At 39.7% G+C, this 16,519-nt stretch overlaps 2 protein-coding genes across 10 annotated transcripts in view; one reads left to right on the top strand and one right to left on the bottom strand.

The window, feature by feature from the left end:
• The window catches only part of IKZF3 (IKAROS family zinc finger 3 (Aiolos)), a 105,327-nt gene extending 93,986 nt beyond the window's left edge, over positions 1-11,341 (bottom strand). For 6 of the 8 annotated variants that reach the window (XM_011998990.1, XM_011998992.1, XM_011998993.1 and 3 more), the window contains exon 1: positions 11,087-11,149. In XM_011998990.1, coding sequence (XP_011854380.1) covers positions 11,087-11,093 — 7 coding nt within the window. In that variant the 5' untranslated portion in view covers positions 11,094-11,149. Of the gene's footprint in view, positions 1-11,086 lie in introns of all 8 variants that reach the window. The other 2 variants (XM_011998987.1, XM_011998991.1) reach the window with 1 other exon arrangement.
• A 3,801-nt stretch (positions 11,342-15,142) lies between these two features.
• ZPBP2 (zona pellucida binding protein 2) overlaps positions 15,143-16,519 on the top strand; it is an 8,931-nt gene continuing 7,554 nt past the window's right edge. The window contains exons 1-2 of one of the 2 annotated variants that reach the window (XM_011998985.1): positions 15,143-15,393; positions 15,541-15,606. In XM_011998985.1, the coding sequence (XP_011854375.1) occupies positions 15,345-15,393; positions 15,541-15,606 (115 nt within the window). In that variant the 5' untranslated portion in view covers positions 15,143-15,344. The remainder of the gene's footprint in view (positions 15,394-15,540; positions 15,607-16,519) is intronic. The other variant, XM_011998986.1, reaches the window with a different exon arrangement.

Raw genomic sequence — 16,519 nt, 5'->3', positions numbered from 1 at the left:
TTTGCTGAAGAAGACAGCCAAAGCCAAATTCCTATCACTAGCCAGACCTCTTCTTTAGAGGAGAGGTTCCTGAGCCTGCCTCCTACCATTACTCTCCATATTAGCATTCTTTTTATTTCCTTCATAGCACTTAGCATAAATTTAATTATTTCAATTGTTATTACTTGTTCTTTGGTCTGTAAGGGCCAAAGCTTTGCCTGCCTTGTTCACCACTGTATTGCCAGTATTTTGCATATGTGGCACAAAACAGGTATTCAATAAATAGTTTTAGAATGAAGAATGAAGATTTCTGACTTTTGAATTATATTGTATAATAAATGTTGTATTACAAGATTCCTCAAAATTAAATGTTATAAAACTGTCGTTCTTCAACTATCTTTTAAAATCTTTTAAACAATAAAAAACATATGTTAAGTACATATGCGAAGACGACCCACCACTGATGCAATGTATGCTATCAGAGTGATGATAGGTTTTGCTGATACTGTTTAAACTGTAAGCAATGCTGGTCAAAATTTTTTTTATTTAAAAAAAATAACAGGCCAGGAGCGGTGGCTCACACCTGTAATTCCAGCACTTTGGGAAGCCAAGGCAGGTGGATCACCTGAGGTCAGGAGTTTGAGGCTAGCCTGACCAACATGGAGAAACCCTGTCTCTACTAAAAATACAAATTAGCCGGGTGTGGTGGCGCATGCCTGTAATCCCAGCTACTCGGGAGGCTGGGGCAGAAGAACTGCTTGAACCTGGGAGGTGAAGGTTGCAGTGAGCTGAGATCGTGCCATTCCCCTCCATCCTGGGCAACAAGAGCGAAACTCTGTCAAAAAAAAGTAGGCCGAGCATGGTGGCTCACGCTTGTAATCCCAGAACTTTGGGGAGGCCGAGGCAGGTGGATCACGAGGTCTGGAGTTCGAGACCAGCCTGGCCAATATGGTGAAACCCTGTCTCTACTAAAAATACAAAATTAGCTGGGCGTGGTGGCGCATGCCTGTAATCCCATCTACTCAGGAGGCTGAGGCAGGAGAATCGCTTGAACCCGAGAGGCGGAGGTTGCAGCGAGCCTAGATCACGTCACAGCATTCCAGCCTGGGTGACAGAGCAAGACTGTCTCAAACAATAAAAACAAAAATCAGAAAAACAAAGTCCCAATTGTAATATAAAGGTGAAATAAGTAAGAGTAAATAATACTCTATATTTCAAAATGCAAATGCACCAGCACAATTATTCCAGAAGACAGAATAAGGTAGATAGACATATTTATAGAATCACCATGAATGCCATAGCTAAATGCAGAAGGATGCATGCTGCATCAATTTCAAAAAAAAAAACCAAGGAAATAAAATTTTAAAAACAAGGAAATAAAACCATGGATTAAATAAAAAATAATAATAAAACGGTAAAAGAGGCTAAGCTCTAAACTAAACAAAAAAAATCCTCCCTCAATGTACATGGTAATTGCAATCCTAGACAAATTACAGCATACTAAAACCATGCAAAAATGCGTCATGTTTGAACATAAAACAGAGTTAGAGCCTTGAAGTCATTAGATAGCACAAAATGTCACTATGTTTCAGAAAAGGGAGGATTCCTCTTAGAATGAGGGATGGCTTCCTAAAGGAGACGGCATTTGGAATAGACCATAATGGATGAGTGAGGATTTCAGTTGGCATGATTGTGGTGCTATTCACAGTGCTGGGAAGTCAGAAGAAGTTGGTTTGTAATGGAGAGAAAATTAGTTCATTTTTGGACTTGTTGAGTTGGAAGAACAGCATTAGAAAAATGGGGAGTGAGGGAAAGCAATGCCTGAACAGGGAATACTAAGCAGTCCAGAGTCACATTAGAGGACAGAAGATACCGCTGGAAAGGTACTGAAGCTACGTTGTGGAGTATCTTAAATGTCCAACTGAAAAATATTTTAAATGGTGTTTGAGTAGGAGGATAACTTTATATTTTAGGAAGATCATTCTGGCAGCAATCCTCAAAACAGATTAAAAGAGGCAAGTCTAGATACAGGGTTACTAGTAGGAAAAACATGTGACGGTCTAAATCAGTCATTTTCAAAATGTGTTTTATGGAATCCAGGGTTGCAGAGGGCTGCCACAGGTGCTGATCTATGGCAAGAGGAAGATGGGCTTAACAGTGGTCTCTTGCTCCTTCTCCAATCTCTCATTTGGAACATTACACTTGCATCTGATCCCACATAAAATTTTGTTATAAACCGTGTTCTGTTGCAAAAAAAACAAGTTTTTGTCTTGTTTTTGTGTCTAATCCTAATTCTTGTTGAAATGTGAGACTAATGGTGAAACACCTCAAGGTCATCATATAATCATCAAGTATCACCGTGTAGAGTTACAGTAGTTATAAAACCTATAAGCACTACATGAATTCCTAATATCGACTTGTTCAATCATTATCTGTCCTATTATATAGATTGGATCTCCCTCTCCAAATTGGATTATGTGTAAACATGTTCTAGTTGTTTAGGTCTGGGGCAACTAAGTCCATGCTAGGTCATTGATGTTTGTAATGGATATCTGTAGAGTCCTTTGAGAATCTCCAAATTCCTTTTATTGAGAATTGTGCTATTGAGAAGCTATTGAGAAGTGTGCTATTGACTTGGCACACTTAGAAGCTATGTACTTGCTTGTGCATTCTGGTCTCCTAGCCCTACTAATTCAAATCTGAAAAATTAGTCTGGCAGTATTGGCACACGCCTGTAATCCCAGCTACTCAGGAGGCTGAGGCAGGAGTGCTTCACCTTATTATTTCAGAACAGTTTTTAATTAAACTATTCCCAGAAACTTGAGAAAGGATATAAGTAAGCTTTGCCTCAAAGTTGAATCGCAAAAATATTTAACATTCATTTTATTTAATTCTGAACATAAAAATCAAACAAGAATTGCCCTAACCTTATTATAAGCATTTAAGATTTCTAGTATACAATGATGATGTAACATGTATTCTAATATACAATATATATTGTATATGTACAATATAAATGTACATATACATTTATATATATTTATAAATGTATATTATAAATCTTTTAAATGCTTGTAAGGTTACATGTTACGTGTCCTTGTTAGTGAGTAATTGATTACTATACTGTGACAGAAACATGCCCCAAGCACCTGAGCCTTAGCCTTTACAAGCACTTAATGAAGTACAGGGAATAAGACAGTTAGTAATATTCTTTTTAATTAATTAATTTATTTATTTTTTGAGACGGAGTCTGGCTCTGTCACCCAGGCTGGAGTGCAGTGGTGCAATCTCCACTCACTGCAACCTAGGCCTCACGGGTTCAAGCAATTCTCCTGACTCAGCCTCCCGAGTAGCTGGGATTACAGGCACGTGCCACCACACCCAGCTAATTTTTGTATTTTTAGTAGATTTCACTGTGGTTTCACCATGTTGGCCAGGCTGGTCACAAACTGTTAATAATATTCTTACTTAAATAACTTACAGCATGGTGGCTCACGCCTGTAATCCCAACACTTTGGAATGCCAAGAAGGGCAGATCATCTGAGATCAGGAGTTCAAGACCAGCCTGGCCATCATGGTGACATACTGTCTCTACTAAAAGTACAAAAATTAGCCGGGCACGGTAGCAGGCACCTGTAATCCCAGCTACTCGGGAGACTGAGGCAGGAGAATTGCTTGAACCTGGGAGGCAGAGGTTGCACTGAGCCGAGATCGTACCACTGCATTCCAGCCTGGGCAACAAGAGCCAGACTCTGTCTCAAAATAATAATAATAATAATAATAATAATAATAATAATAATTTTACATGTGAAAATATGCACAGGAGAAAAAAGACCAGCAGCACCATGATTTTACTCATCACATTTATAAAATTTTAATATTTGGAAAAAAAAGTCTCATTCTGAGGTCAGAGGATAAATTTATACACTGATCATCTTCAATACTTTAAAGTCTGGAATTTTATGTGAAATTCAAATGAAATTTAAATCAAGTTGGCCCGTGAAGCACATGTGTGGAACTGCCTACACAGTATGCGAGCATATAAATCAACTATTAGTGATTCTTAGCAGTCTAGGTTAAGGGATTTCTTAACTAAGAAATAGAGGTAGATGACAGCAAAAATGACTAGTTGTTAAATAAATAAAATTAGTTACTTCCAGTTTTCATACTGGACAATATTTTCCATCAGTTATGATGTAATTCTATATCCATAAAAATGTTATAGGTTTGTGAGAGTGATCTTTTTCTCATACCCACAGACTCCTCTAGGAAACAGGAAATTGTTCTGATGTGCCAAACATTCTGGCAAATTAATAGTCTCTCTAATAGACAGTACTTCTTAAATGAACTGATGTTGCTGTGATAGAGTATTCAAATTAAGTGAAGTTATGTTCAACAATTTTAAGAATCAAAACATCTATTGTGAAGAAATGGTTTATTGTGGAAACTGCAGTGCTTCACTGAAATAAAAAATGTACCAAAATTATTAAATAAAGCCAAAAGCTAGAAGGCATTGTATTTTGTGGGGGGTGTGGATTAGAAAAATGGCAGTATTCACACATTGGATTTAGCCAATACTTCAATCTCTTCTACTAAACCTTTAACAGTACCTTTAAAAATTAGCCAGCAAAATTTACCAGTTTGAATGTCTCTATTTTCCTTCCTCCCTTTTACTATAAAAGCTGGGCAAGTAAAGAGTCAAGTGACCAAACACACAGGCAACTCATTCATTAATTTATTAAACAAATATGACTACAGGCCTACTATGTGCTGGGGACTGGGCTGGGTACTAGTTACCATCAGTTATGAAAAGATCCCTAGTTACGCATGGTGGCATATGCCTCTAGTCCCAGCTACTCAAGAGGATGAGGTGGGAGGATTGCTTGAGCCCAGGAGTTTGAGACCAGCCTACAATATAGAGAGATCCCATCTCAAAAATTAAAAAAAAAAAAGAGAGACCCCTAAACTTTGGAAATTAATAGTCTAGAAGGGGCTATAGGTGTATTAATCAACAAAATAAACAACAAACCTAGTTGAATAATCCTTAGATAATTCAGAGTAGAAAAATAATAGCTTTGTACTGTTTCACGAGTGACAGTATTGAAATGTTCTCCATTTCTTATTTTAAAAGTTTCCTTCATTGGCTGGGCATTGGTGGCTCACACCTGTAATCCTAGCACTTTGGGAGGCCAAGGCAGGAGAATCTTTTGTGCTCAGGAGTTCAAGACCAGCCTGGGTAACACAGCAAGACCTTGTCTCTATTTAAAGAAAAAAGAAAGAAAGAAAACTTTCCTTTGTAAACCCACAATAACCTAATGTGCCAAAAATTTCATCTGTAAGAATACTACTAAGTACAATTTGTGACATATTGCCAATTCCACTGTTACAAAAAATCACGCAGTAAGCTGATTTTAAGTACTGATGATAAGCAAAGAGTAATGTACTTTGTTTCATATCCATTATCAAGCACCTAGTTTGTTTGTTTGCTTTTTTTGTTTTTTTGTTTGTTTGTTTGTTTTTGAGATGGAGTCTCGCTCTGTCGCCCAGGCTGGAGTGCAGTGGCGCGATCTTGGCTCACCAAAATCTCCGCCTCCTGGGTTCAACCAATTATCCTGTCTCAGCCACCCGAGTAACTGGACTACAGGCGCCTGCAACCATCAAGTACCTAGCTATTAACTATCTCCTGGATTGGACAAATATCTAACATAATATTGTCATATGGTATTGGTATCTAATATAATACGGTAATTCCATATTATTTTCATTTACTCTATACCACTTTGGACTTAAATTTTTTGTTGTTGTTGAGACAGGTTCTCACTCTGTTGCCCATGCTGGAGTGCAGTGGCGTCATTACAGCTAACTGAAGCCTCAAACTCCCAGGTCAAGCCATCCTCCCACCTCAGCCTCCCAAGTAGCTGGGACTACAGGTGCACACCACCACACCAGGCCAATTTATTTTTATTTTATTATTATTTTTTATGAAATAGGGCCTCACCATGTTGCCCAGGCTGGTCTCAAGTTCCTGGCCTCAAGAAATCCTCCCACCTTTGCCTCCCAAAGTTCTGGGATTACAGGTGTGAGCCACTGTGCCCATTCCTTAAATTTTTTAAATAACTTTTTAACTAAAAAAAAAAAACTTTTAATTTCGGATGCAAAAACCAGATTTCAATTAGGCTGAAAAAATAATCCCATTCAGAATCACTAGGGATAAAAGTATTTTGATGAGTTATATAGTAATATTAATTAATAAAGTTATACACAGATTACTTTTCAATCTACATATATTATAAATAAATTATAAGTATTGCTTCGTTATTGAATCTTTTTTTAGTGATCCAAAAGGCCTTGGTGTCATCCTTATGATTTTTTTTTTTTTTTTTTGAAACATGGTCTTGCTCTGTTGCCCAGGCTGGAGTGCAGAGGCATGCTCATGGCTCACGGTAGCCTCAACCTCCCAGGCTCAAGCCATCTTCCTACCTCAGCCTCCCAAGTAGCTGTTACTATAGGCATGTGCTACCACTCCTGGCTAATTTTTGTAGTTTTTGTAGAGTCAGGGTTTTATCACATTGCCCAGGATGGTCTTGAAGTCCCAGGCTCAAGCAATCTACCCGCCTCAGCCTCCCAAAGTGCTAGGATTACAGGCGTGAGCCACCACTCCTGGCCTCATCCTTATGATTTCTAATTATCATAAATGTACCAGTTAATATGGCGCTAAATTTAATAAAGGCTAAATAGCAGAGTACATTCTATGGCCTTGTGATGTGTAGGGTCTCTTTTCAAATTAATTAATGAATCCTTAGGACAAAAAACATTTATTGAGCACCTACTACAGGCAAGTTTCTGTGTTAATCACTCAGTTCTTCTCATACATGTTCTGGAACTATAGCTTGACATATGAGCCAGTTATCGTCAGACATCTATCTAGGCCAGGTGCAGTGGCTCACTCCTGTAATCCCAGCACTTGGGAAGGTTGAGGCGGAAGGATCACTTGTGGCTAGGAGTTCAAAACCAACCTGAGCAACATGACGAGACCCCCATTTCTACAAAAAATAAAAGATACTAAATTAGCAGGTCATGGTGGTTTGTACAATAAATCAGCAGGTTATGGTGGTGCATGCCTGTAGTCCTAGCTACTCAGAAGGCTGAGGTAGGAGGATCGTCTGAGCCTAGGAGTTTGTGGTAGCCTGGGCAACAGAGCGAGGCCTGTCTCTAAAAAAAAACAAAAAACAAAAAAACAACTGGATGTCTGATAAAAGATCTACCAACAATCTTTTAGTCCTAAAAAACTGTAAGTACATACATTTATATGAATGAAAAGTTTATAACAATATATTTTAAAAGTATCATTTGAAAATGTATGCCAATTTTATGGCATCATCTATATCTTACTAACTGAGAAAACAAATTTCTACTCATATTCAATGGATATTTTAATAGACTAATTGTGATCCTGAAATCTGCTTATGTAAATTTAACAGTTAAAATCTGACTTAACACAAAAAAGAATGAAATCATATCCTTTGCAACAACATGGATGCAGCTGGAGGCCATTATTATTAGTGAATTAACACAGAAACAGAAAACCAAATACCGCATGTCCTCACTTACGAGTGGGAGCTAAATACTGGGTACACATAGACTGTTATGAGTTAATGTGACCCCCAAATTAGACACTGGGAACCCTAAAATGGGGAAGGGTGGGAGGAGGGCAAGGGCTGAAAAACTATCTATAGGATACTATGGTTGTTATTTGGGTGACAGGATCAATAGAAGCCCAAACCTCAGCATCACATAATATACTTATGTAAGAAACCTGCACATGTACCCCCTAAATCTAATTTTGTTAAAATTGGCTTTAAGTGACAGTGTAGCAAAAAATATCCAATAACATTTTTGTTTTCCAAGCTTTCTTTTTCAATTATACAGCTTAAGTGTTAAAAAATTACTGAGTTTTATCAAATAATTACTAGCCCCAATCTCCTACTTTAAAAATTTATTTAAATAAAATGCATCACAATAAACATAATAAAAAGTACTTTTTCAGCACTATTTTAATTGACTGCAACAAATTCTGAGGGCCTTCTATGAACTGGAAACTGTCCTTGGCACTCAGTGTACAAAAACAAGACACAGTCTCTGCTCTCCAGAAGCTTAAAGACCAGAGGCGCAATAAACACCTAAATCAATAAATAATTTCAACACAATGTGGTAGAAGTATACACAGAAAGGAGAGGCCCTTGGCCAAGGTGAAGGAACATGAGAGAGTGGGTAGGGGTGATCACCAGAAGGCACTAGGAGGAGGTCATCAGAAGAAGGTCATCGTAGAGCCTTCATGGCGATGATGCCTGAACAGAGTCTTGAAAGATGAGCAGGCATAACCAAGTAGAGAATGGGTGAACATAATAGTAAAGACATGGAAGCGTGAAATAGCATACTGGATTATAGGAAGCACAAACAGGAATTTTGAAAAAATATGTTCTACCAGGACGCCATGGCCTTTCTCTGGCTTTTGTTTCTTAAAACCTTTGTATTTCATCCTCCATAGGCTCACAACTGAGGACAAACAGATTCCATCAACTACAGGCTTTATGTCCGTTAATCTCAGCCATCCAGAACATGGAAAGGGACCTGAAACAAAAAACTACTACCAAACAATCTATGTGGTAAGAAATATAAGCTAACATCAAGAAGGAGACAAAAATTGTACAATATCCTGGGTATATTTGGTGTAGGGGCATTCAGCTTTACATCACTCAAAACCCCTGTGAGAATATATTATGGAATAATACATGATCTGATGGTCAGAACAGTAACTCAGAGTTGCGGAGATAAACTTATCTCTTGTGTACCTTGCTTATAAAGCAGGGGGCTGTGTAATAAATATACTTAGAAAAATTTTTACTCAATATTGTTAAAAATAAAAATGTTTCACATTAAATAAGAAGTCTGCTATTACCTGTGAAATTCATGTTTGTGAACCACCTCATTTCCTGACCATAGCAGACAGAAGAGATGTTATAGTACAAATAATAAAATTTAGTGATTCATAAAGAGTCTTTGGGTAGAAAATATTTAAGGTCACAGATTGTGAGAAAATTAAAAAGCTATAGCTTCTGATTTAGTATATGCATCAAATCTTCATTTCTACAAGATTTCAATTTCAAAAGTTTATTCATCTGACATCTTCATACACAGAAAGTCTCAATACATTAAAAGATAAATGAATTTGCTAAATGACTTTATATGTTGAATGAATTATATTCAGTATTGCATTGTAAAATAAACTGTTATGAATCAATGTGACCCCCAAATTGGGCAGAAAATAAAAGCATTCCATGAAGTATTCTACTTTCTTACATTGCCAAGACAGGTATACACTACAGACCAAATCTTTATTCTAGACTTAAATCAAAACCACAAGATGATATAAAAATATTTTAAATATCAAAAACATGGGCCAGATTAGTCAATTTTGGGTAGCCATAATGAACTAGGTATTTTACCACATCAAACACTCTATCCTCAAGGACCTGACATTAATATAGCCAAATTCACATAATTAACCTCTTTTTAAAATTTAAATGTTAAAGTTTTTGCATTAAGCATAATCTACACTATCTCCATGGACCTATAAATTTAATCTAATCATGTAAACACAACTTTTAAAAATTATTGATCTATATTCTCTTTCCATTTATAGTCTACACATTGTAAATTAAATTCTACACAAGTTTTCATTCTTTTCTTCTTAAGCGAGTCTTCATCCAGGCTTATTAAATATCTGGGTTAGTACACCAATAACCTAAGATATGTTTCTTTATTCTATATAATAAGATTAGTTTCTTTATTTCACATTAAATAAATGAATTTGGAAGTATTAACATTTATAGAGAAATACTCCAGTTTCTATGGATTTACATGATTCTGTACATTATCCTTGATATGTGGTATGGTTAAGGCTAGGAAAAATAGTGTCGGAGTACTGATTTATAATTTCATAAAAACAAATTAATCATTTGTAATAATTAAAGCATAAGAGCTTTTTAAAAATTATTTTTCCCATAGTATACAACAGCCCGACTTTTTTTCCTTGTTATTGGCCAATAAAACCTTTGTTAAAAATTACACTTCAATAGACCATTATTTAAATGTTAAAAATGCAAAATTTTTTAAGTTTTCAATCCCTAATTTAAAAAATTAAAAGCATAAATTTTTGATATTTTAATAACTTAATATACTCTAGAAATAAAGCTGCCAAAGATCAGTTCATTGTTAATTAGAGATCCTCCCATTATTATGAAGAAAATATTCACAATCTTCATATTTATCAAAGTAACATTTTAGTTAGGTGTCAATATCTCATTTTTAATAGAATGAAATTCTGAATTTCATAATCCCACCATCCTCCCAGTTGAGATGCATTTGCCATTTTCAAGGTTTTAGAAACACTTGTTGAAAAGACCACTGAAGAGTTTACAGTAGCAGTGTGAAATTTTAGGTATCCCAAGGAAGTATAGAATGAAAAATGTTTGAGAAGCGAGGATAGCGTTACGACTTTCAAAATTAATTAACATGAAACTCCTAAAGTAAACCTGATTTTTGCGTTGGGTAAAGAAGACTCATTAGAAGATCGAATCCTAAGGGAACTGCAAGTGCCAACCGCTTTAAAATGTACCTTTCCCAGATGACACCATTTACCCTTGTAAGAAAACAAGTTACTCAGATTAGCCTAATTCCAATGAACACTGAGGCCACGAAGGAAAAAATATCCAAAAGTGTTGGTTATTCCACCCCCAGATTTGCAGCCGTTTCAGGGACACCCCTTAAGTGCTCTTCCTCTGCAGATGTAGGGTAGACCCCCCATGTCTGACAACCCTTTAGAAATAAAATTGCAAAGAAGTTATCACTTTCCAAAGGGCGGGGGAAGGACAAGTGAGAGACGTACGAGAACCGACGCGCTTTGTCCTCTGAAATACCTCATATTTACTTTTGACAAAAGAAATAAATAGAAGCAAAACCGAGATTCATAAGAAACTCTTTCTGCTGCTTGCACAGGCCAAGCTTCTCAAAGACCCCGGAGAAAAGAAGCGCGCTGGAGGCTCACCTTCCATGTCGCTGCCGGGCCCGGCTGGAGCTGCCGCTGTGGCTACCCGGCCTCTCCACGTGCTCCTGCCGTCGCCTGGACTCAGCGCGCAGCTGGCGGGAGATTCCCGGCACGGGGAGTCCCCGGGATCCGGCCGCCGCGTCGGCGCAGACTGAAAGGGGCAGGAGCCGGCGACCTGCCGGTGCGCGGGGTTACAGCGGCGCTGGCTGGCGGCGGCTTTAAAGGACGCTGGCCGTGGAGTGCGGCGGGTTCCGCACCTCCAGCCCCCTTTTGAATGTCAAACCCAAGGAACCCCGACAGGATGGAAATGGCGCATCACTAAATTGTCTCAAAATGTCTATTTTAGAAGGATAATGGATGAGAAAAGTAATATCACACGGAGGGTGGGGGGTCAGCCTTGCTTTCTTGGCAAGCTCAAGTTCAAAGACGTTTATCTTAAATTGAGGGAGATCTGGAACTTTTTGTCTAGATTCGGTGATAACAGCCGTGGAAAGTATCAATGAGAACTCCCTTCTTTCAAAGTATTTTTTTTTTTTGCTTCCTCACTTTTTCATTTCACATAGTAAAAGTTTTTGATCCAAGTTTTCAGAAAGACAGTTGGATTTTGGCACTTTTATCAATTCAACTTTTTAATTTTTGGAAGCAATTATCTCACTTTTATTTTCCCTCTGGGAACTGCTTGGTTTATTTGCCACCACTCACACAATACTACCCACTCTATATAAATAGAGTGAGTGTTTTATAGAGTGTGTTGATTTTCTCCCAGCCTGCCTTCTTCCAGATAGACACCTTACAAAAATACGTACAGGATGTACCAGAAAATTAATCAAAGAAAGTAGAGCTAAGGGTTGAAGGTGGGGGCAGTAAGATAGTAAAATTAACTTAAAGATGTTAGTATACAGATATGTATCAGTCAACATCTTCTCCCAACATCCTCCCTACTGTCCAGAGGTAAAGCACACATTTGACTGCAGAGAGAGGAAAGGGGAAGTGACCACAAAACTGTTTTTCAAAGCAGAACTTTTCTTCACATTGAGGTTTAAGTGACATTGTTCAGGTGAGCCCTTCTAAAGATGCCCAGAGTGTTGGACAATATATGAATGAGTCTCAAAAGGCCACCATCTCCGCTATTAGAAAATTATATGAGTGTATACAAATATATTTGAAACTTAAGGTTGAGGGTTTGTGCATCAGCTGACCATATCAGAAGAAACCCACACTTACAAGTTAAAGTATACATGCTGTAATTTTATGAATTGTAGTTTTAAACAATAGTACGTCGTTGGTATAGGCAGTCTATGTGATGTCTGTATATATAAATATATTTAAGTGGGTGAAAAACTACACTGGCTTTAAGCACCACAGTAGCATCTCTATAACTGCATGAGTTGGGAGTTCTGCAGGATATCAATTTTGGAGAAATACTCTAAACACTAGGTCTAATTTTAGTACTGAAAGGGGAAATTTGTTGTTTGTTAGTTTCTAGAAGCAAAAATAGCACATCAAAAGTAGCAGAAGAGGAACTGTAAAATTTCACAAGGATGGTATGAGGATGAAAACTTATTTGGTTATTAAAAAGCTGTGGGCCAGGCGCAGTGGCTCACACCTATAATCCCAGCACTTTGGGAGGCCAAGGCAGGTGGATCACGAGGTCAGGAGTTCAAGACCAGCCTGGCCAACATAGCGAAATACTGTCTCTACTAAAAACACAAAAATTAGCTGGCTGTGGTGGCGCACGCCTGTAATCCCAGCTACTCAGGAGGCTGAGGCAGGAGAATCGCTTGAACCCTGCAAGCGAAGGTTGAAGGGAGCCAAGATCATAACACTGCACCCCAGCCTGGGCAACAGAGTGAGACTTCATCTCAAAAAAAAAAAAAAAAAAAGTTGTAAGGAAACTTTATGATTTTCCATTACAATGTTCTCTGTATATTTGACAGTAGAATGTGTTAGTATTCTGTAAATAGTTCAATACTGAGTATTTCAGACTCCTGAGAGTGATACCTAAGTGGATTGAAAGTGGATTGGTAAAATAACTTATGTAGCTACTCCATCTTCAAGGAGATGTAGCATAAATCCCCACTGTTTAAGTGTGGGTGCACAAAGTGACTTCATTCTGAAGAGTATAGTATGAAAGCGGGGGAATAAACTGACAGTGGAGAAACCTAACAAACAGTACCTCAGCCAGCAGACCAAGGTTAACATCAAGTGATAAGGCATGTTGATAGTATGTCTCCTTGATATGATGTGATGAGAATGTCATTTTATCTCTGTAATCTTCATCCTAAGAACCCATAGTTCCAGTCTAATATGCAGAAAGACAAAATTCCAGTAGAGAGGCATTCTACAAAATACCTCACCAGTTAAAGCCAGGTCAAGACCTTCAAAAACAAGAGAAGTCTGACCCAGCCAAGGGGAATCTAAGGAGATACAATGACTATAGGTAATGTGGGATCCCGCATGAGATCCTGGAGCAAAAACAAACAAACAAACAAACAAAAAGAAACGGGGTGGAGAGGACATTGAATAAAAAAGTAAGGAAATCTGAATAAAGTTTGGACTTCAGTTAATAGTAATGTATCAATATTGGTTCATTAATTGTAAGAAATGTACCATACCAATGTAAGATGTCAGTAATAGGGAAAATCGGGAGGGAGTATGTAAAAACTCCCTGTACTGTTTCTGCAATTTTTCTGTAAATATAAAACTCTTCTAAAATAAAAAGTTTATATAAAAAGAGTGGATGGGTACTTCTGACAGACAACTATTACTCATTTGGTTAAGTCTCCTCTCATAGGATTTAGTTTATCACATAGGATTTACAAGGATCAATTACTTACCAAAAACCGAGAAGCCAATAAAACACACTGTGGATTTATAATGTACTTTGACAAAAACTGGAATGACGAACTTGTAGGGAATCAAGATAATGCCTAAATCTGTCTTCATTATCATCACCTTAAGAAGAGAGCAGTTGAGACCAGACCATGAATCCAGACATGGTAACTGACAATGGGTGGATCTGACTCACTGAGTCACATTTCATGGCTTATGCTATATAGGTAAAATTAACAGTGACTAAAAATGAAATTACTGACAAAGGTTGCTCCTGGACCATATGAGATAGTCCAAGTACTGACTCGGCTCAAAGGAAATAAAACCGAAAACTCTTGATCTCACCCAAAATAACCATTCTGCACCCTGTCTGAACCTTGGGCTCTCTCTACTAACCAGCCTACTCAAAACCACTACTGAGGGTGGTGTCCCGCTGCTAAGAAACAGACAACGCACAGGGCCTTTCGGGTCACCAAACTAGTAGCCAAGAAGGAACCATCAAAGACGAGGGCATGATCCCCTTTGGAGCTCCCTGATCTTGACTAATCATTCATCCCTACAGAAAAAGCCAATCTGGCTCTTGCCTTACAACTGGGCCCATTTTTAAAGCAAGGTCACTTCATCAACCTAGATACCTTTGCACTGGGGGAGGTCTCTCACATCGCCTCATACTTGAAGTGAAAATGAAGATTCAACGTTCCTCTCGAGTGGGAAGGCCCAGAGGCGCCTTCTTGGCTCAGTAGTGGCTCTTCTGGGTCTTGGTCTTGCGGGTAAAGAATGCAATTAGGTAAAAATCGCGTGTCAGTTTGAAAGAGATTGGACACACAGTTTCAGTGTTCATGAGAAGAGAGGCGCAGGAAATCCCCACACGGGCCTCTCTGCTTCACGTGAGGGGGAAATTGTCACAAGTCTCTGCCTTCCTCAGGTCCCCTTCCTAGGGGATTCCTCATCGCATCCCCTAGCCGCCCTACCCCACCACGGTCCTTGTGACTCGCGGTGTTCTCTCCTTGATCCCTTCAGCCCCTAGTCTGGGGAATCCCCGGAACGCGACGCTGTGGCTTCTTTTCCTTTACTCTCTTCCTCCCTTCCGCTCCACTCAGAGAACAAGGGGCCAGGAGCGCGAGAAAATGGCGCCGGAAGCGAGGCGCGAAGATTCGCAGGCCTGCTGCCCTGTGGGCGCGAGGGGAACTGACGTTCGCCTCGCCTCCCTCGCCGTCGCCCAGCCCCAGCGCGCGAGAATCGAAGCACGCACGCGCTCTCCTGCGCGTCCGCTCCCGCGGTGGCGACGGACGGGTAGGGGAGGCGACCCCGGCGTTCTGCTCCGCACTGTGTAGGAGGTGGGGGGGTGCGGAGGTGTTGGGCCGGGGCTGAGGTAGGAAGGGATCTGTCCCTCGACGCCTCCTGCAACGCCAGCCCCTGAAGTGTGATGCGAACGTGGGTCCTACTCTCCGCGGTTCTCTGGTGCCTCACAGGAGGTGGGGCTCCCTCCGCCCGGTGCCCAGTCCTCTCCCTCTGCCCGAGCTTCCCGGTCCTGCCTCCTTCGCCTTGCCCTGCCCTGCCCTGCCCGACTCTGAACCCCGCTCCTCTTCTAAGTAAAAGTCAGTGGTTTCTTTCCTCCGCAGTCCGATGCCCGCGTTCTACGTTATTCAATACGAAGGGCTTCATTTATGGCAAGACAGGACAGCCAGGTAATAAGGACCTCTACACACGCGGGCCCATTGGAGGGGCCGGAACTGCGAAACTCTTCCCGGAAGAGCTTCCCTTACCTGGAGGGAAGGGGAACGAGCCAGCCTTTATTGAGCATCTATTATACCAAGCATCTGCTTGGCAGTTCAGGACGGTCGCATCTTTTCATCCTTACAGCGACCCCTATTGTGTCACCTTGCTCTAAAGCCTTGCAGCTCACAAGGGGCTGGGATTTATTCCAGATCTCTTTCTCTGATGCCATCTCACTTCCAGGTGTCTCTGCTGCTTTGCAACGCGGGAAAGCCACGCAGAGGAGTGATTTCCAAGGCCTTCTGTTTGGAATATCTTTAATCCTCTCCTTATTAACTGGAAAACTCACACGCATCCTTCAGGGCTCAGCTCAAATGTCCTTTATCTCTGCAGTGAAACTTTCCCGAGGAAAATTAGTTACATAGCTAATTTTAGATAAATTGAGCCAGTTGATAGCACGTGTCATGTTTAGACTCCTTGTATGTTTGGGTTCTCTCCCTGACCCCCAACCAAATTGTAGGACGTTGTCTTTATGTGCTCAGAGCCTGGCTGGCATTCAGTAGGCTTTAAAATTAATATCTTTCCGGGTTGCAGTGATTCCAAGCATACCGTCGTTCTGTCCACCCAACCAGAAACAAGGAGTAATCGCACATCTTCCTATATGCCCCAGATAGGCTTAATTATTGTTCCTAATGGAGAAAATCTGCAGTTAGAGATGGGGTTTCACCATGTTGGTCAGGCTGGTATTGAACTTCTGACCTCAGGTGATCTGCACGCCTCAGCCTCCCGAAATGCTGGGATTACAGGCATGAGCCACAGCACCCAGCATATATATATGTGTGTATGTGTGTGTGTATGTACATATATATATATATATATATTTTT

The sequence above is a fragment of the Mandrillus leucophaeus genome, unplaced genomic scaffold, assembly GCF_000951045.1.
Source record: "Mandrillus leucophaeus isolate KB7577 unplaced genomic scaffold, Mleu.le_1.0 Scaffold58, whole genome shotgun sequence".
Lineage (NCBI taxonomy): Eukaryota > Metazoa > Chordata > Mammalia > Primates > Cercopithecidae > Mandrillus > Mandrillus leucophaeus.
This window is presented reverse-complemented; position numbering and strand designations above follow the sequence as displayed.